General features: G+C 42.5%; 1 protein-coding gene across 2 annotated transcripts in view; it reads left to right on the forward strand.

Moving 5' to 3' along the window:
* The first annotated feature begins 6,578 nt into the window (after nt 1-6,578).
* Nucleotides 6,579-23,239, forward strand: part of PATL1 (PAT1 homolog 1, processing body mRNA decay factor) — a 34,688-nt gene continuing 18,027 nt past the window's right edge. Inside the window, exons 1-8 of one of the 2 annotated variants that reach the window (XM_002709181.5) lie at nt 6,579-6,942; nt 8,820-8,931; nt 16,857-17,074; nt 17,378-17,458; nt 18,006-18,200; nt 19,132-19,233; nt 19,663-19,752; nt 19,955-20,172. In XM_002709181.5, coding sequence (XP_002709227.1) covers nt 6,928-6,942; nt 8,820-8,931; nt 16,857-17,074; nt 17,378-17,458; nt 18,006-18,200; nt 19,132-19,233; nt 19,663-19,752; nt 19,955-20,172 — 1,031 coding nt within the window. In that variant the 5' untranslated portion in view covers nt 6,579-6,927. Of the gene's footprint in view, nt 6,943-8,819; nt 8,932-12,738; nt 13,153-16,856; nt 17,075-17,377; nt 17,459-18,005; nt 18,201-19,131; nt 19,234-19,662; nt 19,753-19,954; nt 20,173-23,239 lie in introns of those variants that run through there. The other variant, XM_070069887.1, reaches the window with a different exon arrangement.

The following is a 23,239-nucleotide window of genomic DNA, read 5'->3' on the forward strand; positions in this document are numbered from 1 at the left end:
CATCAGTCTTAATCTCTCTTTGCTTTCCCAAGTGCCCCTCAAAAAGTTAGAAATTGGAAGATAAACTACAGGTGAGGGGAAAGACAGGCGATCAATTTATGCCATAAACACACTTGAGTAAGCCTCAGACCAAGGGCCTGATCAAGGAGTTAAGCAGTACCTGCTGTTGCCCAGGATTTGCTTCAATACTACTGACCTTATTTTCCTCACCCTCCTGTCTCACCCCACTTCCTTAGCAGCAGTAATAGCCAGAAGCTTATGGTTGACACATTAGACATACTGCTGGGCTATAAACATGATTTTTGTCAGATGTATGCATTGTGTACACATTGTACAATGACCAAGTCAGGGTAATTAGCACAGTCATCAATTTAAACATTCATCATTTGTGATGAGAACATTCCCAAAACCTCTCTTCTAGCTGTTTTAAAACACACAATGTGACTAGATATATGTAAATATATAAGGTGACTAGAGTTAACAATAATGTATTACATATAGCAAGGATATATTTTTGAATGGAATGATGCCACCCCAAGGTTGTTCTGGTGATCCTTCAGGAAATCAAAATAAGCAGATACTAAAGGTTCCTTGAACAGAACCCAGGCGGACAAGATAATATTTCCTATGTCTAGTTTGTAATTCTTTTTATTTTACCATTTCTGTCTCTATATATTGGTTTATGATTAAAAGAACAACTTAGGAGTCAATATTGTGGTGCAGCAGGTTAAGCTGCCACCTGTAACACCAGCATCCCCATATCAGAGTGCTGGTTCAAGTCCTGGCTGCTCTGCTTCCAATCCAGTTCCCTGCTAATGCACTTGAGAAGGCAGTGACAGATTGCCCAAGTACTTGGATCCCGGCCACCCTTTAAGGAGACCAAGATGGAGTTCCAGGCTCCTGGTTTTGGCCTGCTCCAACTCCAGCAGTTGTGGCCTTAGGGAAGTGAACCAGCAGATGAAAGCTCTCTCTCTCTCTCTCTCTATCACTCTGCCTTTCAAAAAGGTAAAATTAATCCATTTTTTTAAGATTTATGGAAATTATGGAGATAGATCTTCCATCCGCTGGTTCACCCCCTAAATGGCCTCAATAGCTGGAGCTGGGCCAGGCAGAAGCCAGGAACCAGGAGCTTCTTCCAGGTCTCCCACATTGGTGCAGGGGCCCAAGGACTTTTCCCATCCTCTGCTGCTTCTCCAGGCACATTAGCAGGGAGCTGGATTAGAAGTGGAACATCCAGGACTCAAACAGGCGCCCTTATGGGATGTCAGTGCCGCAGGTGGTGGCTTAACCTGCTACACAGCAACATCAGCCCCATCCAACAACTCATTCTTACTGTCAAGACCTAAGTACCTATTCTGTGGAACTCTGACAGCATGAGCCTTAAATTTCTCACTTTCACTGCTGCTTCTCCTTTTAATTACACTTCATAATTGACCCACTGACAGCTCCTATTTTTCATTTTTTCATCTTTAAGTAGTACATAAAACAAATACTTAAACTTTAAAATGTTTTCTCATCATACTATCAACAGTCATTTTGTATACCTCCAAGACTCATACACTGCACATGTGGCAGGCTGAAAAAAATCACTCCTCAAAAAAAAAAAAAAAAAAAAAATCCACGTCCTAATTCCCAAGACTTGGCAAAAGGACTGCAGATGTGTTTAAGTTAAGGCTCCTTAGATGAGAAGACTATCTTGATGATCCTGGTGCGCCCAATGCCATCATAGTTTTTAAAGGAGGGATGCAGGAGGGAGAGAAAAATGTGACAACAGATGCAGAGAAATTGGAAGATTTTTATAGCTGGCCTTGCAGAGAGTGGGGCCCCAAGTTAAAGGATGCAAGCAGTCTCTTGTCTAGAAAGTAACAAAAATGAAAACCAAAAAACAACAGTAACAACAAAAACCAGATTCTCCCCTAGAGCCTCCAGAAGAGATGTAGTACTACAACCCATTTTAGACTCCTACCTCCTGAACTGTAAGAGAATTTGTGGTGGTTTGATGCAGCAGCCACAGAAACCTAATAAACCACGATTAGCACTTAACATTTATCTAATAAACTACTCAGACCTTGCTCATGACTTTCCTTATAAAACATTGTTTCCATAGATCTATGTATAGAATTGAATTCCCTACAAAATTCATGTTTAATATAAATAATATCTTGCCCAGATATAATTTTCAAAAAGCTTAAAACATATTCTCTTCCAAATATATTTTGAGCATGTATCAAAATTTTATTTACAGGCCGGCGCCGTGGCTCACTAGGCTAATCCTCCGCCTTGTGGCACCGGCACACCAGGTTCTAGTCCCGGTCGGGGCACTGGATTCTGTCCCCGTTGCTCCTCTTCCAGGCCAGCTCTCTGCTGTGGCCCAGGAGTGCAGTGGAGGATGGCCCAAGTGCTTGGGCCCTGCACCCCATGGGAGACCAGGAGAAGCACCTGGCTCCTGGCTTCGGATCAGCGCAATGTGCTGGCCGCAGCGTGCCGGCCGTGGCAGCCATTGGAGGGTGAACCAACGGCAAAAAGGAAGTCTATGTCTCTCTCTCTCTCACTGTCCACTCTGCCTGTCAAAAAACAAACAAACAAAAAATTTTTTTACCTCATTAAAGAGAGAACTAGCATGATAGTGAAGCTGATTCAAAGGAGGATACAAGAAATTTAGAGCTACCATAATGGAAAAACATGCAAGAATAAGACTCGAGCTTTAATGTAATATGGATAAATGTCTTACAGGTAATAAAATTGCCCCCTTTGAGATTATCTTTCCCAACACAATGAAATCACTGGATAAAGATAATTTGCAACTTATTAACCTTCTATAAATTAACACCTAAATCTATTGAGTCTGGGACCTCACAAATAGTAATAAGTCTAAGTTATTGTCCACAAAACTTCAAATGACCCATAGGCAGAGTTGTTAGATGATGCTCTCCATGTAACATTCAAAAGGCATAAAAATGATCCTTTTCCCTTATTTTCAAGTTTCGTAAATTTTTTCTAAACGGACTGGTCCCAGTTACCTTTCAGTAATAAAGTACGGCAAAATTTTATGGCTTAAAACTACAACCATTTTATTATATATCACAGTTTTAGAGGTCATGAATTTGGGGAAGGCTTGTTGATTTTTCTGCTCCACATGATACTGAGTGAAGCTACTTAATATTTGCTTGATAGACAAGTCAGTATGGAGATTCCAAACAGCTGCTTCACATAGCCAGTGCCGACTGGGAAAGGCTAGTAAGCTGAATACAGCCGGACCCCTCTTCCTCTCCGTGTAGTCTCGGCCCTTTCCACGTGATCTCGTCAACAGGGTAGCTGGATATCTTAAATGGATTTAGGCTATCGACTCTCAAAGACTAGATCCAGAACTGGAATAGCTCTGCTCTCCCATTCATCTTTGGTCAAAACAGTGATGGAAAAGGGGAAATAAATCCCACCTCGGGGCTGGCGTTGTGGTATAGCTCGTTAACGCCCTGGCCTGAAGCACCAGCATCCCATATGGGCACCGGTTGTAGTCTTGGCTGCTCCTCTTCTGATCCAGCTCTCTGTTGTGGCCTGGGGAGGCAGTAGAAAATGGCCCAAATCCCACAATTTAAAAATAGATTGAAAATACTACCATGGATTATTTAGATTTCTGCAGAAAACACCAATTATACCAAATAAAGCCAGTGTGGTGGATTTCTCTGATTTGTTTTCTCAGCTCTCAAAAGCCTCTTCCACCTACTTGGAATGCACAAGAAATCTCCCTTCTTATTCCATCACCCACTCCTCAGAGGTGTCAAGTTATGTCTAAAGAATCACTTGCAAAATAACATATACCTTCTCCATCTTAATAATAAGTCTATTATGCAACTCAAAAAATACATTATTCTCTTACAGGAACTCTCAGTCTTCACAAACAGGTGTTGTGTGTGACAGAATGGAAAATTTTATTAATTCTATGACACCTTGTTTTCTTTAGTTACTATTTTGCATCAATTCTTTCCTTGGACTTTCTTTAGATTAACTCTACATTTTTTTATATTGAATCTTTCCAACTTGTGTATATAAGCTGCACAAACTGTATCCTAAATTTTTTGACATGCTAATATGCTTATCACTCAGTTCCAAACACTTTCTACTCTCATTGCCTACTTACTCTATAACTCATATTTTTTCTGAAACTAAGATAATTTAATCTATTTTTACTATTGATTTCTAATATAATGATGTCAAAACATGATCTGAAACATAACAATTCAGCAAACTCTTTTTATAAAGAGCAAGACCTGGTCTCCATTGTAACTCCTCAATTCTGCCTTTGTAACAATAAAGCAACCAAAGACAGTAACAGAAAAAAGTGAGAGTTACTACATTCCAATAAAACTATTTACAAATACAGGCAGCTTGCTAGAGCTGCCATTGTGACACACCAGGTCAAGCCACTGCCTGCAACGCCAGCATCACACTGAATCCCAGCTATTCCGCTTGTAATGTGCCTGGGAAAGCACCAGAAGATTGTCCAAGTGCTTGGGCCCCTGTCACGTACATGGGAGACCTGGATGGAGTTTCTGTACAGAGTGCCAGGCTCCCAGTTTCAGCCAGGCCCAGATCCAGCTGTTGCTGCCAGAGGATGGAAGATCTCTCTTTTTTGCACCCCCCCCCATTAACTCTACCTTTCAAATAAATAAACTTTAAACAAAAGTCACCTAGCAAATCATAGTTTGCCAAACCCTTGTTCTACAGGGCGCAAGTCTGGTTAAGACTCGCTATACTTAGTACATGAAGATTTATAATGTCCCATGCATTCTATTTTTTAAAAAAAATTAATTATTTTTTTGAAAGGCAGTTACAAAGAAGCAGAGAGAAAGAGAGCTCTTCCATCCACTGGTTCACTCCTCAAATGGCTGCAAGGGTGAGATGAGTCTATCCGAAGCAAAGAGCCAGGAGCTTCTTCCAGGTCTCCCCAAGCGCGTAGTAGGGGGTCCAAGCACTTGGGCCAATTTCTACTACCAGGTCATAGCAGAGCTACACCACAACGCCAGACCCTTCCATGCATTCTTGCATGCCAATTATTATGCATGCTTTTCGGTTCAGGTCTGGCCTACTGCTGACATTTGCTTTAAAAAAAAAAAAAAGTATTTATTTACTTGAAAGGCAGAGTTGGGGGTGGGGTGTCTTCCAGCTGCTGGTTCACTTCCCAGGTGGCTGCTACAGCCAGAGCTGTGCCCATACGAAACCAGGAGCCAGGAGCTTCCTTTGGGTCTCCCATGCTGGGTCTCCCATGCCGGTGCAGGGGCCCAAGCACTGGGGCCATGCTCTACTGCTTTCCCAAGCCGTAGCAGAGAGCTGGATCGGAAGAGGAGCAGCTGGGACTGGAACCCGCCAGGTATGGTATTCCGGCACTGCAGGGGGCAGCTTTACCCCCTAGGACACAGGGCCGCCCGCCAATATTTCTTTTGTTACTTTGGCCTAGTGATGGGATTTTAGAATAAGAGGATCCTCAGCTGCCAGCTTTGTCGCTTATCATTGAGTAGCTTGAGGCAAATTACTAATGTCTCTAATCCTATCCACCTGCAGAAAATAACAGTACCTACCTCATGGTGTGAACCTAAGGAATGACGCAATAAAATAACCCACACAAAGCACCTAGCCAAAGGATGGGCAGCCTTAAATCACTATTAGTGGTAGTAGCATCATCATGTCATTGAACCACTAGTCTGAGAAAAGTATAATTATAAACCAATTTTCCAAAGAAACTAAGGATCACTGATACTTAGAAAACTTGCCTAAGTCTCACCGCCAGTGACCAAGCGCCAATTCCCACCCAGAACTTCTATTTCCAAATCCAGCGTTGCCAGTACTTAAACTGATTAATCCAGTCACACTAACTCGAAAGGAATTTACTGGACACCATCCCCAGGCAAGGCTGCATTTTAAGACAGAGAAAGGGATTACGAAACACACAAGTGTTTATTCTTCATGGTGCTAATGTAGTCCTGGGGTGGGGGGGAGGGGAGAGTTCAGGGAGCTCAAACAGGATTAAAGCGTATGGAAAGTGCTAGACCAGGTGAGCAAACCACCAGTCTTTGGGAACCGGCTTCTAAACCCGGCAAACGTCTCCGGGCTGGATCCTTTAAGAACGTGGTGTCACCCACAGGTGCACCCGGGCTCCGTGACCTTGCCTCTCTGTCCGTCGACCCCGCTTCCCTGTACGGCTCTCCCGCTCCTCGTGCCTTTAGGCGCCTGGACCCTAAAAATATCACCCGACGTCACACCTCCCGGCTCTTGCCTTCGGCTTTTTAACAACCGGCGCCGTCATCCCTCTGAGTCACGTATCACAGCCCTGGCGCGCTGCTGATTCAGGCCACTGAAGGCGGTGACAAATCCTGCCCCTTTCGAGGGCACCCAGGAGCGCGTCCCCCACGTGAGGCTCCGCCACCAGCCCCAAGGCGGGCTGGATGTAGGAAAGCAACCCCAGGAACCCTCCTGTCTCCCGGCTCAGCCGTGCGACTCTTCCAAGCCTATCTAGTGACAATTGCTAAGGCTTTCTCCGCCCCGTCCATGACGGAAAACTCGTGACTGGATTCTCGGGCGCTAGGCAGGCGCGGAGCAACCGAGGGGCGGAGCCGCAAGCCCTCAGAGCTACAAAAGCCCCCGACGGGCGGCGCAGGCGCAGTCTCTCGCCATGGAACCTCCTTCCCGCCGCTGAGACTAGGAAGCGGGACGCCAAATCTGTCCCCGCGCAGCCGCCGCCGCCAGGCGCCGAGCCGGGTGGCCGCCCTTCCCTAGGTGCGCCTGCGCACGTTCCCACGCACGCTCCGGCGTACGGCGGCGGCCAGGGGTCGCGAGCCGGTGTAGGACCCGCGCGCGGAGAAGCTCGAGGAGTCAGCGCTTCTTCCCTCCCTCCCCCGTTCCCCTCCCCACTCCCTCCCCCCCTCCCCAAGAATGTTCCGCTACGAGGTGAGTTGTTGCGACCGGAAGTGACCCCTCCCTCCCTCACGCGCCCCTTTTCCTCTCACCCCCGACTCGCCGGTCCGCGGCTCCTAAGGGGGGAGGGGGTGGGCTGTGGGAGTCGCGGGACCGAGCGGAGCTCGAGCGGCTCGGCGTCGTGGATTGCTAACCCGCGGGTTGGGAGCTGGCTTCAGGGGGCGGGACTGCCCCATCAGTTGCCGCTGGGGAGACTTGGTCTGTTTTCAGGTGGGGAGGGCCCGCTAAGTGCTGAGACCGGACCACCCCCTCACCACTGACCAGGGTGAGCCCTGGAGTAGAAAGCCTTGCAGCTACCTGGTGCCTCTTCTTGAGGAGGAGTCATCAGGAGTGCCCAGCGAGGAGTTTTCCCGCCCTGGACCCAGAATCTTACCCCCCACCCCCCACCTCGTTACACACACGCCCCCGAACGCTCAGACAGCCTTCGGGTCCGGGAGGGCTGGACTTGCCCTTTGACTGGGACCCCAGGCTGTTGGCTACCTAGGGCTTGGAGTTGGAAGGGGGGCGTGTCCGGCCGAAGTTCCTTGTAGGCAAGTGTAGGGAGCCGTGGCTTTGGTGACGGTCCCGGGAATGTGGCAACAGCCTAGAGCCCTGACCCTGTCACCGACTCGCAGTTTGACCTTGAGCGACTCCTAATCACCGGAGTTTCTAGAGTGAAGGGACTGGTCTAGGTGATCTCTTTTTCGTTTAAAAAAGTGGTCGGGTTAAAGTAGATCTTTGTGGTTTGGGAAGGAGTGATGTGGAGGCAGTTGATTGTCTCATTTGTGCAAGTTTGTGAGGGCTCTGGGATGGGTAGGACTGCCCTTTGTTGTCCTAAGGTTTCCTTGAGGGAACAACCTAGCCAAGAGGTAGATAGGCAAGATATATCACAAATCTACCCACTGTAAGTGTGGAATTCTAATTCTGAATCTTTGAAAGTTGGGAACAGATACCCTTGACAGGAGTGATCCAAGACCAAACTGACCCAGTGTAAACATGTTGAGAGATGATGAAATGCATAGGCAGAAGTTGCCAAAAGACTTGCAGTTGAATAAAGTGGAAGAGAAAAGGGAAAATGGAGTGGAAAGAGGAAATGTTTACAGTAGAATACGTCTAAGATGTTGCAGTGATATTTAGCTTTTTGTTCAGCAATCCACAATCTTTGCCGAAATCTGTTTGCCTCTCACAACTGTAAAGTATATGATATTGTTTATGCCTTATGACTTAAGAGACTGAGACACAGGAGATTGTCCCAAGGTATTTGAATTAATTTTAAAAAATCAGTTGCTGTGTTAACACTACTTATAAGAGTGGAGACAAAACTTGAACTTGGCATATCACAGCTTTCTTGGAGTTTGTTTAGTTGTGGTTGAAAACTTGGCTGTTTTATCACTAGTATAGGCCTCTAGGAAGTAGAAGGCAAAAAGGGTGGAAAGTGAAGAGAAAGCTTTAATAGTTGAAATGATAACATGAATATAACAAGGAAAGTGAGAACTCTTTAAAAAGATACAAAAATTCAAGCAAGATAACAAAGTGTTCGTTTTTAATTACCACAACCATTCTAACAAGTGATAGGCATAATTTCTTGATTGCATGAGGAGTTGCTACTATTAGACTCTTGATAAAATAAAGAAATCGGGTGCTTGTGGGAGAAGATATTAAATGGAATAAGAAAGAGGAAATGGAAACCAAAAGAAAGAAGATAACTGAACTCTTCCAGTGTCAGGGAGATGGATGAATAGAAAAAAAGTCATCATTACAATAAGAATGAGATTATTGTGTTCATTGAGAAGGTGAGATGAACATTTTTAGAACATTTTAAAAATGAGGTGAGTTTCATGAATAGCTAATCCATTTTATCTTGTTTTTAGTCTTTGGAGGATTGTCCTCTAGATGAAGATGAAGATGCATTTCAGGGCCTGGGAGAAGAAGATGAAGAGATTGATCAATTCAATGATGATACATTTGGATCAGGTGCCGTGGGTAAGTGATTTCTTTGTCTTGTAATGGCAGTCTCTTGCTCTTTTCAGGTGCTCTTATTTATACCTGCTTTATCTTAGTGGGAGTAACTTTATTCACTAACTTTTCAGGGTAGTGCTCTATTGTTGACCTCAGGATACTATATTTTTTTACCCTGCTCCTTTGGGGCTCTTATTGCCTCACCTGTAAAACCAGATCCCTTCCAGCTGTATGATCTGTGGCTCTAGGGTGCCACAAGAAGAAATTCAAGTGTTTATAGAGAAGTAGATATTTACCAGAGATTTAAAAATAATCCAAGGGGAGGGGAATTTTTTATTTGTAGAACATACAACTTGGGGAAACTAATGAATAGTAGAACATTCAAATTCTAGAATGCAGATGTGTGTTTTAGAATTCAGTCCATTCCTAGTATATTAAATAACCTTGCTATATAACAATTTCAATAAAAATTAAATGCTGTTATACCAAGAATTTTGGTGATAGATAATCTTCATAAGTTAGAAAAGTGTTGTGTGCAGATGAAATTTTTTTCTGTCCCTGGATATGGGTTAATAATCTAGGAGATGGAAAAAGTATAAAACATTAAAGAGCCAAATTAAACTTACAAACCACAATTATAAATGTTAGGATAGAAAATTTAGGAAGTAGGTTAATATGGTAAAGTTGGAGGACACATTTCATTTGAATAAGTAGACTAACAGTTAAAATTTACTTCATATGTTGTAGTAACAGCAGGTTAAGCCACTGCTTTGGATGCTCACATCCATATCAGAGTACCAGTTCTGGTACCAGCTACTCCACTTCCAATGCAGCCTCCTAATGCATCCTGGGAGGCAGCAGATGATGGCTTAATTGCTCAAGCCCCTGCCACCCATGTGGAAGACCCAGAGGAAGTTCTGGGCTAGTGTCATTTTGCCTTTCAAGAAGATGAAAATAAATAACTTGTTGGTTTTTTTTTTTTTTTTTAATTAAAAAAATGAATAGGGAAAAGTCAATGTAGGTATTTTTGCCTTAACTGTTGGTGTTGGAAAATAACAATGACAGCGTTTATGTTGGGATGTGTACATATGTGTGAATCAATCGCAGCACTTCTGTCAGTGTAAGAAATGTTCACAGTTAAGTAATAAGGGAAAAAGGAAATTTGGCAATAAGGAGCACTCAAGATCTTCAGTATCAAGGACAAATAAGGATCTTACTGGTTTTGCAGTGACCTAAACAGCTTAAGTTTATTAAAACTTAGAGTTGAATGAACTGCCAAAAATGAAAGTGTTTCCTATTGTCAATCATTTATAAAATTCAGTAGAGAACTAAAACTTTGTCATGATTTCAGAGCAACAAAATGAATGTTGAAGGTACAAGGTAAGAGTGATTGTGAGGAAATCAAAAATTTTTTGGATTATATCCATACTGTAAGGAGATGAGATTGTCCAGAATGACATGATTTAAGATGCTATTGTCTCTCTCCATGGAGATCACAGGAAAAGGGACATAGAATTGCAAGTGCACAGAATTGTGAATTTTGAAAATTATGTTTAGAAGATTATTAATAATCTATAAAATAGAAGCTAGAAACATGTGTTTTTTAAACTTTTTCCATTAAAATAATGTTCTGAATGTTATCATTTTTCAGCAAATGAAGTTGATGGAATTGATTTATACTTATTAAGATAAAGTAATATGTCCTCATTTTTGAACTTGAAGAGAGAAGGAATTGTTTTGCCTCCTCGTTGACTTCCAGAGTGCAATGAACAATCTCTTTGTTAGTTTCTCTTTGATTTTTAATCCATGGAGAGATCATCTTGAGTAATAACTTTTAGTGCAATGGATATTTTAGATCACTGTCCACATGTTTGATATCACTTTAAGAAATTAGTGACTGTCTTCTGCATGAAAAAAATGCTTGCATCATGTTGGAGCAATAAATTATATTGCAGTAAACCCAGTTCAGTCTCTAAAAATAAAAGCTTACACTTATATGCTGCTTAGTATGTGCTAGGCACTGTTCTAAATGTTCTACATACATTACTAACCTTCACAGCAACCTTGTGAGTTGGATACTATTATTATCCTCATTTAAACAAATGAAGCAGAATAACAGAGAGATTAAGTAACTATAAATACAATTAGTGTAAATCTATTATGTTAAACAGTCTTTGGATAAAGTTTGAAAAAATTTCCTGTTTTGCTTATGAGGGCTCCCCGTATTCTTTCTATTTGCCTCTAAGTGAAAACTGCTATAATTTTAGGGCAATTTCAGTCCCTAATCTTAGAGCAAGAAAAATAAAAATGATAATGTATTCTACAGCATAGATCTTTGCTTGCACATTTAAAAACAATAACTCACAAAAAATCCATTTGCACAGAATGTGGCTGTTTAACCAGTATTTTTTAAATCTTATTAAGGACAAATAGAGTATCCATATTTGGTGGGATCTGGTTAAGTTAGCCAGAAACAAAATTGAGAACTGGGGACGGAAAGCAATGCATTAGGACCAATCAATTAACAACTTATTAAATTTTGGAAGTAAGTATTTTTAAAGTCCCTGAATTCAGGATTATAACCTCTTTACTCTTTTGGCATTGTTGGGTTAGTAAAATTGCAAACAACAGTTTATCCTTTCTCACTCACTCTTCCTCACCAAAAATATTAATTCCACAGTTGATTTTTAGTTACATTGAACCTTAACAGTATTCATTTCAGATGAATGAGCACTTAAATTAACAGTGTAATTTTCATCTAATAAAGATTTTTCCTTTTTTTTGAGCACATCAAGGTTATGTTGGTCAGGAAACTATCAAAATGAAAAGGATTCCTTAAGTTCTTTGCTGTAAGACAACATTTCAGGGGCGAGTGTTATGGCATAGTCCAGTCACTGCCTGCGATGCCGGCATCTCATATGGGGGATGCTGGTTTGTGTCCCAGCTGCTCCACTTCTGACCCAGCTCCCTGCTAATGACCTGGGAAAAATGTCAGTGATGGCCCAAGTACTTTGGCCCCTCCACATATGTGGGAGACTCAGAAGAAGCTCTTGGTTTTGGCCTGACACAGCCCTGGCTGTTGCAAATATATGGGGAGTGAACTAGTGGATGGATGATCTCTCTGCTTGTCTCTTTCTTTCTTCTTCACTCTGTGTAATTTAATTTAATACTCTGTGTAATTTTTTAAAAATAGATTTATTTATTTATTTGAAAGAGATACACAGAGAAAGAAAGGCAGAGAGAGAGAGACAAGTCTTCCATCAACTGGTTCAGTCCCCCATTGGCCGCAATGGCTGGAGCTGCGCCATTCCAAAGCCAGGAGCCAGGTGCTTCCTCTGGGTCTCCCACATGGGTGCAGGGGCCCAAGGACTTGGGCCATCTTCTGCTTTCCCAGGCCACAGCAGAGAGCTGGATCGGAAGTGGAACAGCTGGGACTCGAACCGGTGCTCATATGGGATGCTGTCACTGCAGGCGGTGGCTTTACCTGCTATGCCACAGCGCCAGCCCCTAAATAAATATTTTTTAAAAAGAAATAAAGATGGGGCTGGCGCCGCGGCTCAATAGGCTAATCCTCCGCCTTGCGGCACCGGCACACCAGGTTCTAGTCCCGGTCGGGGCGCCGGATTCTGTCCTGGTTGCTCCTGGCTTCGGATCAGCGCAATGCGCTGGCCACAGCGCGCCGGCTGTGGTGGCCATTGGAGGGTGAACCAATGGCAAAAGGAAGACCTTTCTCTCTGTCTCTCTCACTGTCCACTCTGCCTGTCAAAAAAAAAAAAAAAAAAAAAAAAGATGGCCAGAGCCGTGGCTTGTTAGGCTAATCCTCTTCCTGCGGCGCCGGCACACTAGGTTCTAGTCCCGTTCGGGGTGCTGGATTCTGTCCCGGTTGCCCCTCTTCCAGGCCAGCTCTCTGCTGTGGCCCGGGAGTGCAGTGGAGGATAGCCCAGGTTCTTGGGCCCTGCATCCCATAGGAGACCAGGAGAAGCACCTGGCTCCTGGCTTCGGATCAGTGCAGTGTGCCGGCCGCAGCAGCCACTGGAGGGTGAACCAATGGCAAAAGGAAGACCTTTCTGTCTGTCTCTCTCACTGTCCACTCTGCCTGTCAAAAAATAAAAAAAGCAAAAAGAAATAAAGATAACATTTCAGAAGAAGAGTGCCTCTTGCCTAGACACTCAGTAAGAGGAAGCTGTGGTTGACGAAGAAAACTTCGCATGATTAGAAAAAACGACCCATGTCCTAGAGGCTTAGGTAAGAATATTTTTATTGCTCTGTCCCTGTTTATCCCAGTGATGGCTAGGTGATCAGCAGTTTAAAGATGTGGTTCCCATAATTGGTGTTCAGGATTACAGTGCTTCCAAAGGCTTTAGACAATATATCCTATGATGTAAGAATTATAAATTTGGAAGTCTTTTTCCCATTTTTTGGGTCACTAGTGTAAAATATATATTGTTATATAATAAAAATTGCAAGGGGCTGGCTTTGTGACACAGCTTGTTTAGCCACTGCCTGTGACACCAGCATTCTATATGAGCACTGGTTCAACTCCCCACTGCTCCACTTCTGATCCAGGCAAAGCATAGGATGTCCCAAGTGCATGGCCCCCTGCCACCCACATGGGAGACAGAGATGGATGTCCAAGCTGCTGGCTTCAGCTCAGCCCAGCCCTGCCTATTGCTGCCATTTGTGCATTGAACCAGCAGATGAAAGATTTCTATCTCTCATACTGTCTCTTTCTGTTCTGTTTCTGTAACTCTGCCTTTCAAATAAATAAGTCTTTTTAAAAATAGAAGCAGCAAATTATAAATACTTAGTATGCTCTTGATAAGGAATTAGCCTCCTTAAATATTTATTTAAAAAATATATATAGGGGTAATACTGTGGTGTAGAGGTTAAAGCCGCCACCTGCAATGCCAGCATCCAATATAGGCTCCAGTTAGTCCCAGATGCTCTACTTCCGATCCAGCTCCCTTCTAATGTGCATGGAAAAGCTGCCCAAGTGCTTGGTTCCCTGCACCCACATGGGAGACCCAGAGGAAACTCTAGGCTCCTGGCTTCAGATCAGTCCAGCTCTATCCTCTGAGGCCATTTGCGGAGTGAACTAGTGGATGGAAGACTTGTCTCTTTCTCTATCTGCCTCTCTGTAACTCTGCCTTAGAAATAAATTAATTAATTTAAAAAATAAAAGATAACCTTTTAAAATATATATATATATAAATGTTCATTACAGGGTTTTTTGGTTTGGTTTTTTTTTTTTTTTTTTTTTTTTTTAAATTTCAGAGGCAGAAAGACAGTTCTCATCTGCTGGTTCACTTCCCAAATGCCTTCAAGGGCCAGGATTAGACCTGACTGAAGCTGGGAGCTGGAAACTTAATCCAGTTCTCCCACGTGGGTGGCAGGAGACCAGTTTCTCGAGGTATAACCCCTTTCTCCCACGGTCTGCATTACCAGGAAGCTGGAGTCAGGAACTGGAACCTAGAATCTAACTCAGGCACTCCTGAGAAATGCTGTCTTAATGACTAGGCTAAATGACCACCACTTCAGTACAATATTGTCATGTTAAATTATCCAAATGTTTATCAGTAGGAAGTAAATGAAATCACAGTTTATCCTTAGAATAAAATCTTATAGGTATTAAAAAGTTTAAGATAACATTATTGGTAATTATACTTAAATTTTCAGCATGAAAAGGTGTCAAAGATGTACTGCTTAAGGAAAAAGGAACATGGATAAAGAGTTAAGCCACTACTTAGGAGCTCTGCATTCCCGTTTAGGTCCTAGCTACTCAGCTTCCAATCCAGCTTCCTGCTAATGCCTCTAAAGAGGCAGCAGATAGTGTCCCAAATGCTTGGGCCTCTGCCACCCTTGGGGGGCTCATGGAGTTCCAGGCTCCTGGGTTGACCTGATCCACACTTAGCTATTAAAGGCATGTGGGGAGTGTACCATCAAAGGGAAGATCTCTTTCTGTGTTTCAAGTAGGTAAAAATAAACTTAAAAAAAAGACAAAAGGTTTACAAAATAATTTTGAAAAATTTTAAAAACTCAAAATTTTTATGGTTTGTAATTTCAAAAACAACTGTGGAATTATGAATAACTTTTACTTTATAAGTTACTTGTTTTTGTGTTGCTTGAATTTTTAAAAAACATAGTTAGCAGTAAAAAGAAAGTCTTTATCCCTGTGTGTTGAATTGTATGGAGCATAAAGCATATAACTAAAATAAGAATAAAGTACATGACATACACAAAAGAATTTTTTTTTTTATTTTTTTATTTTTTTTTTTTTTGAGTTAAAAAGTAGAGCACACTGAGGGCCAGCGTTGTGGCATAGCGGGTAAAGCTGCTGCCTGTGACATCAGCATCACATATGGGTGACTGTGTCCCAGCTACACTACTTCTGATCCAGCTTCCTGCTGAGAAAAGCAACAGACAATGGCCCAAGTGTTTGGGCCCTTGCCATCCACATGGGAGACCCAGTGAGTCTTCTGCCTTTAGGAGTAAACCAGCAGATGGAAGATCTCTCTTTCTGTGTCTCCATAACTCTTTCAAGTAAATAATTTTTTTTTTTAAGTAGAGCACATTTTGACAAAGTGAAGGTAGAATTAAAATGAAAGTATTATTTAGGGGGAACTTCAGTGAAGGGAGAGGTTTTTGCATTGAAAAGCTGAAAGGGATCAGAATGGTGAATACAGTTTTATGATTGAAGCAGAATGGAATGATTAGGTTGAAGAGAACTGGAATTAGAGATGGGATGAAAGGAAGGTTGATTTCTAGAGGAGCCTGAGGGTTCTGAAGGGTTTAATCCATGCTGTAGTGGGACTCAAAAATGCTGTCAGCCAAATAAAATGGGAAAACCACATTAGTGTCACTGCTACATCCTGCATAGTAGTGTGCAGGAATAGCAAAAGACATAATTAAAATAGGAGAGGAGTTGACTGGTCCAAATCATTATTACTTTTCCCCTGGACTGTTGCAATAGCCATCTGACAGATTACCGTATTTCCAGTATTGTCACAGCTACCCCCATTCCCCAATCCATTTTTAACACAAAAGCCAGTGTGATTCTTTCTAAAAGTTAAGCCACAGCAAAACTTGCATTGCCTCCCATTTTGATCATAGTAGCCCAGAAGACTCCTGACTCATTTTCTATTTTTAGTATTTATTTATTTGAAAGGCAGAGTTACAGAGGCAGAGGTAGAGGGAGAACGAGGTCTTCACCTGCTGGTTCACTCCCCAAATGGCCACACTGGCTGGAGCTGAGCCAATCCAAAGCCAGGAGCCAGGAGCTTCTTCCGGGTCTCCCATGCGGGTACAGGGGCCAAAGGGTTTGAGCCATCTTCTGCTTTCCCAGGCCATAGCAGAGAGCTGGATCAGAAGAGGAGCAGCCAGGATTCGAACCAGCACCCATATGGAATACCAGCACTGCAAGCAGCAGCTTCACTTGCTATGCAACAGCGCCAGCTCCCTCCTAGCTCATTCTCTACTCTTGCCATTTCATTCCAAACTGCTCTCTTGGCTCTTTCTCAAAACTGACAGATCTCTCATTTTAAGAGTTTTCTACTGACTGTCCTACCTGTAATTTCCTTAATGTTTTGGCTTGAAATGTCATAGAATCTCAAAACAGGCAATAGTATGTGTGTGTGTGTGTGTGTGTGTGTATCTGTCACCAGTTTAGGAATCAATTTTAGAATATAGTTTGACAGCATAGGCAATGTTTTAAGCTGTTAATTCAAATACTTGAATTTTATTCCTGATGTAATGTTATTTTCTCTAAATAGTTAAAAAAAAAAAACACCTCACTTTCTGTATCCTTTAATTCAAACTTTATTTGATATCTCTAAGTGCAAATTTAACCTTCACCTGTCTTCTGGAGTTGTAGTTGTTTGGTTAAAAGAACATTTTTCTAAAACTCATTCCATTGTCCAGTATATTCCTTATACAACTGTATTGTCTTATAGATGATGATTGGCAAGAAGCACATGAGCGCTTGGCTGAATTGGAAGAGAAGCTACCAGCGGCAGTTAATGAACAAACAGGCAATGGAGAAAGGGATGAGATGGACTTGTTGGGTGACCATGAGGAGAATCTGGCAGAAAGGCTCAGTAAGATGGTGATTGAAAATGAACTAGAAGATCCAGCTATCATGAGGGCAGTGCAAACCAGGCCAGTTTTGCAAGTAAGTTAACTCTGTTTTGAGAATTGTAGCAGACTAATAGTTAACGTGCAACATTGAGCTTTGCTACTTTATTTCATCTTCTATAATGAAAGGATTATAGTGTGCCTTAGACAATTGATAATGTGATCCTTACGATCCGGTTCTTAAGTTGAAGTTGGGAACTAAGGTATATTCTAGAGCACTGTAATTTCTTACACTTTAGCAGTGGAGACTGTTTTGGACCTTGCTCTCCAAAAGCAGGTAGCTCACCCAGAGAGCCCACGCTATTCCTAACTTTGTATATCTGTTTTTCCTTTTTGTTAGCCCCAACCAGGAAGTCTGAATTCTAGCATCTGGGATGGATCTGAAGTTCTGAGGCGAATCCGAGGACCACTACTTGGTCAGGTATTAAACATTTTTTCTTTATGTAAAATTCTTAATATCCAAAAATTTTAAGTTGCCTCCTATTTTTATCCTTTCCTCACTAAAAGAATGTATACATGCATATCACTTGCCAATATTGACTACTGCATCTATTACTGTTGATATACCCTTCCTCAGGTTCTAGGGTAGAGGCTAAAAAGGAGCTCTTAGAATTCAAATTTGTCAGTGTATGATTTGAATTGCTTCAGATGTCTAGGCAAAACTGTAGGGATAGGGAACAAATGAGTATTTGCTAGTGATTGGGCTTGGCAGGAGGGGTTGATTATAAAGGGACATTACCAAGAAGCTTTCTAGAGTGATAAAACGATTCTGTGTCTTGAATACAATTGCAGGTCTATTACTCTGTGCATTTATTTAAAGAAACCTGTATGCCAAAGAGTAAATTTTGCTGTATGTGAATGAAAATAAATGGAAATTTAAAACTTATTTTTTCAAGGTGTTTGTGTCATCTGCACAGATTATTAAACATTTCATATTAACTAATTTTTTAAACCACTTCCTCAATTAGGAAATGCCTACAGTATCTGTGTTAGAATATGCCTTGCCTCAGAGGCCCCCACAGGGCCCAGAAGATGATCGAGACCTTTCTGAACGTGCATTACCAAGGCGATCAACTTCACCTATCATTGGGAGTCCTCCTGTCCGAGCTGTCCCCATAGGCACCCCACCTAAGCAGATGGCTGTACCCAGCTTCAACCAACAGGTACCTTTCATTAACAGGCACTCAGCCCAGGATATTGGGAATCTGGGCAAAATTATTTGGGAAATTGGTGATACTGGGAGGGGGGTGGAAGTTTGGGGTAGGCATTAGATTAGAAAGAAAAGTAGCCAATTAGAGCAGAAATTAGAACAAATAAGAGACACATTCCCTAATACCCTATGCTGCTGCTGCTGCTGTTGCTGTTGTCTTTTCATTGGGGGAGAAGAAGGGTAGTCAACCACATTAATGCATAAATACTTTTTAAAAATGTTTTTCTGGCTGCCCAAAGCATTGGCAGAGAGATAACTGAAAGCTGGGGGGAATGGGAACACGCAGCATTGTCCACATCCCTTTTTACCTTTAAGATATCCCTGCTTTCCCTAGAGCCTGTGCAGTCCTGTTCCATAGACTTTCCTCCACCTGAAACCAGCAGCTGAAAAGGAAGGCCAATTTGGAAGGTATGGGGGGAGGGTGGTGTTGGTATGGCCTAGTTAGGCTCAATATTCTATAAAATGGTGGAGTCACAATGTATCAAAATTGCTGAGCATGGTGGCCATATCACAGGGGCTTCAGAATAGGGCTTAGTTAATCCTCCAGCTTTCTTATCATTCCTTCTCCCTCACTGCTACCAAAATATATACTCTTGGAGAGAATTTGCAAGTCAGAGTATCTGCTGGTACCTCCCTCAGATAGCGTGGAAGGGTGGGGATAACTGGAGAATTAGCTAAATCTTCCTCAGTTAAAACTGACACATCTTGATTTGTGAGAGAAAATGACCAAAGGTTCTGTATTTGAACCCATAGCCATAGCATTTGCTTAGAAGTAGGGCTTTGCGTTGAGTTCTGTGTCTCTACCAGTACTTGAGGGGAGGGAGTATAGATGGAAGAAAAACTGATTTCATTGAGTGTAGTTGTGTATATGTTTATCCCGATAGATTCTGTGTCCGAAGCCTGTCCATGTTCGGCCCCCAATGCCACCACGTTATCCTGCTCCCTATGGTGAGAGGATGTCTCCAAACCAGCTCTGCAGTGTCCCGGTATGTCACTTTATAACCTAACAAAAATGTACAATATGTGTTTTATAATCACTACCTATATAATCACTATCAGTGTATAAAATTGACATCTCCTAAATTATATATATATTTTTATAATTGCTATACTTGAATTTGTGGATCTTATTGTTCCCAGGTTAGAGGACGTGGTCACTTGTTTCTTATCTCAACTCTTTTCTTTAAAAATCGAAACTCATTCTGATCATCTGCTTTGCTGCTACTTCCATTGTTCATTGTGTAGTTGTTGATTTCCTGTTATGGTCATAGTGTTTTATCATCTCTTTTTTTATGATTCTGTCAGTGGAGAGATTGATATTACATATCCAAGTTTCTTATACATTTTTACTGAATTCCCTTATTATATTGATTTCCTGTTCCGTAACATAGTTTTTTCCCTTTTTTTCCCCTTAGAATTCATCCCTCCTGGGTCACCCTTTCCCTCCTAATGTTCCTCCTGTTCTCAGCCCCCTCCAAAGAGCACAGCTTCTTGGAGGAGCACAGGTAAGCCTGTGTTTAGCCTTAGCCGTAAAGAACCCTTCTAATTTCCTAAGGTTCATTAGATATCACTTTTTTTGCTTTTAATCACAACTACTTTTTGTTTTTTTCACTTTTTTTTCATTGGTAGAAATAGTTTTAAATTCTCTGTGGATAAAAACAGGGGAAGTTTTCAGTGAACTAAATCTAATATTGTCCCTCCTTGTAGCTACAGCCTGGACGCATGTCTCCCAGCCAGTTTGCACGGGTCCCTGGATTTGTTGGTAGTCCACTAGCTGCCATGAATCCCAAGCTGCTGCAAGGGCGAGTTGGGCAGATGCTTCCCCCAGCACCAGGCTTCCGTGCCTTCTTTAGTGCCCCACCCCCCTCTACACCACCTCCACAGCAGCATCCTCCTGGCCCAGGACCTCATCTGCAAACCATAAGGTATATAAAACAAATGCCACTATTTGTACATTGTCAGCCAAGTCTCTTGCTCATTGACGTTTGGTTTTGCAATACAAAAGTCTCTTGATATTTGCTCAGTGATACATATTGAGTTGTTATTGGATCCTCAAGTTGGCAAACATGGAAATGTTTGATAATCTCCAGGCTTTCGTATGAGTCACATTTCCTTAAGAGTCACATGCCTCCCTTGTACATTTGCACATTACAAATTAATCACCCCTTACTTCTAATGAAGTTTTCGTTAAGTTTTACTTCATACCCATTTTACAAACACATACATGGTAACATATATACAATTTTAAGATTTATTTTATTTATTTAGGAGGCAGACTTACAGTGTGGAAGAGAAAGAGATCTTCCATCTGCTGTTCACTCTCCCAAATAGCCACAATGGCCAGAACTGTGCCGATCTGAAGCCAGGTGCTTCTTCCAGGTCTCCCATGTGAGTTCTGGGCCCAAGCACTTGGACCATCTTCCACTGCTTTCCCAGGCCATTAGCAGGGAGCTGGATCAGAAGAGGAGCAGCCAGTACTCAAACCAGCACCCATATGGGATGCTGGCACTGCAGGCTGAGGCTTAATCTGCCACACCATAGGTGTTGGCCCTCAAACAATTCTTACTGTTTTTTTTTTAATTTTTTTAAATTTTTTATTTTTGACAGCAGAGTAGACAGAGAGAGACAGACAGAGAGAAAGGTCTTCCTTTGCTGTTGGTTCACCCTCCAATGGCTGCCGCAGCCGGCGTGCTGCAGCCGGCGCATCGCGCTGATCTGAAGCCAGGAGCCAGGTGTTTTTCCTGGTCTCCCAAACGGGTGCAGGGCCCAAGGACTTGGGCCATTCTCCACTGCACTCCCTGGCCACAGCAGAGAGCTGGTCTGGAAGAGGGGCAACCAGGACAATCTGGCGCCTCGACTGGGACTAGAATCTGGTGTGCTGGCGCCGCAAGGCGGAGGATTAGCCTATTGAGCCACGGCGCCGGCCCCTCACACAATTCTTACCACTTAACAGTTGCCTTTTGTTAAGGAACAGGGATAGTAATGGTAAGAAGTCGGCTGAACTCAGCACTAGCTGAGTTGCTTGCTTCTGCTTTCTGGTTCTATAATAAGAGTTTAAGATCTTACTTCAGTGAAATTGTGTTTAATTCCATATCATTGTATCAGCCACAGTTCTCAAGAGAAACACTACCAATAGCATGGATACACACATACTTCCTTATATGTATATACACAGAGACAGTGTGTGTTTTGTTTTAAGAAATCGGCTGACTCAATTGTGGAGGCTGTCAAGTCCAAAATCCGTAAAGAAGGCCAGTAGACCATAAATTCAAGTAATAGTTGGAAATCGCGGTCTTGAAGTTGAAATATTTAGGGTAGACCAGCAGGCTGGAGGCTCAGGCAGGAATTCTCTTTTCAGTCTTGGGGCAGAATTGCTTCTCTGGGAAACTTTAGTTTTTGTTTTAGGGCTGTTAACTGATTGAGACCCTCCCACACTGTCAAATTGAATCTTGTTTTCTTAAAGATAACTGATTATAAATCATGGGGCCAGTGCTGTGGCACAGTGGTTTAAAAGCCCTGTCCTGTAGCGCTGGCATCCCATATGGGCACCAGTTCCAGTCCTGGCTGCTCCACTTAAAGTCCAGCTCCCTGCTAATGACCCTAGAAAAGCAGGAGAGGATGGCCCAAGTCTTGCACCCACATGGGAGACCCAGAAGAAGCTCCTGGCTACTGGCTTCGGATCAGCTGAGCTCCAGCCGTTGTGGCCATTTGGGGAGTGAGCCAGTGGATGGAAGACCTATCTCTCTGTCTCTACCTCTCTAACTCTTTCAAATAAATTCTTTAAAAAAAAAAAAAAAAGTTAATCACATACAAAATAACTGAGACCCTCCTATATTATCAAATTGAATCTCATTTTCTTTTTTTTTTAAGATTGTTTATTTATTTATTTATTTGAAAGTCAGAGTTACATATAGAGAGAAGGAGAGGCAGAGATAGAGGTCTTCCATCATCCACTGGTTCACTCCCCAATTGGCCGCAACAGCCAGAGCTGCTCCAGTCTGAAGCCAGGAGCCAGAAGCTTCCTCCAGGTCTCCCATGCAGGTACAGGGACCTAAGGACTGTGGGCCATTCTCTGCTGCTTTCCCAGGCCATAGCTGAGAGCTGGATCAGAAGTGGAGCAGTGCCCATATGGGATGCCAGCACTGCAGGCAGCAGCTTTACCTGCTACACCACAGCGCCGGCCCCAAATCTCATTTTTTTAAAGATAACTGATTATAAATGTTAATCACATACAAAATACTTTCACAGCAATATCTGAACTGGAGTTTTATCAAATAGCCAAAGACAAATAACCAAATACTATAACCTGTCCAAGTTGAAATATAAAATTGTCCCATATTTGTTTTCTATGTCATTCTCACATAGTGCATTTCTGTGTCATACTCACTGAGTACATTAATCTATTGAGAGACTTTTGTTAAATAAGAGCAAAAAATAATTGTAGGAAAAAAGCAATTATATTGCTTTACTGATAATTCAGTTGGATTTCATGATGATTATTTAAGAAATTGAGAACTAAGGCTTCAGGGAGGATATATTTTAAAAAATAGTCTATCTTTTGCTTCTACAAGGTCTCGTTAGAAAAGACTCTAGCAGAGGCCTGCGTTGTGGCACTGCCTTTGATGCCAACATATGCGCACCAGTTTGAGTCCTGGCTGCTCCACTTCCTATCCAGCTCCCTGCCAGTGTGCCTAGAAAAACAGCAGAAGATGGCACAAGTGCCTGGGCCCTGCCAGTGGAATGATACAGAAGATATGGAGATATGGAAGGAGTTCCAGGCTGTGGTCTGGCTCAGCTCTAGCTATGGTGACCACTGAGGCGTGATCCAGCAAATGGAAGATATTTCTCTCCCTCTTTTTTTTAAAGATTTATTTATTAATTTGAAAGTCAGAGTTACACAGGGAGAGAGGCAGAAAGAGAGGGATCTTCCATCCGATGGTTCATTCCCCAGATGGCCGCAATGGCCAGAGCTGAGCTGATCCAAAGCCAAGA

Source organism: Oryctolagus cuniculus, chromosome 1 (genome assembly GCF_964237555.1).
Source record: "Oryctolagus cuniculus chromosome 1, mOryCun1.1, whole genome shotgun sequence".
In the NCBI taxonomy this organism is placed as follows: Eukaryota; Metazoa; Chordata; class Mammalia; order Lagomorpha; family Leporidae; genus Oryctolagus; species Oryctolagus cuniculus.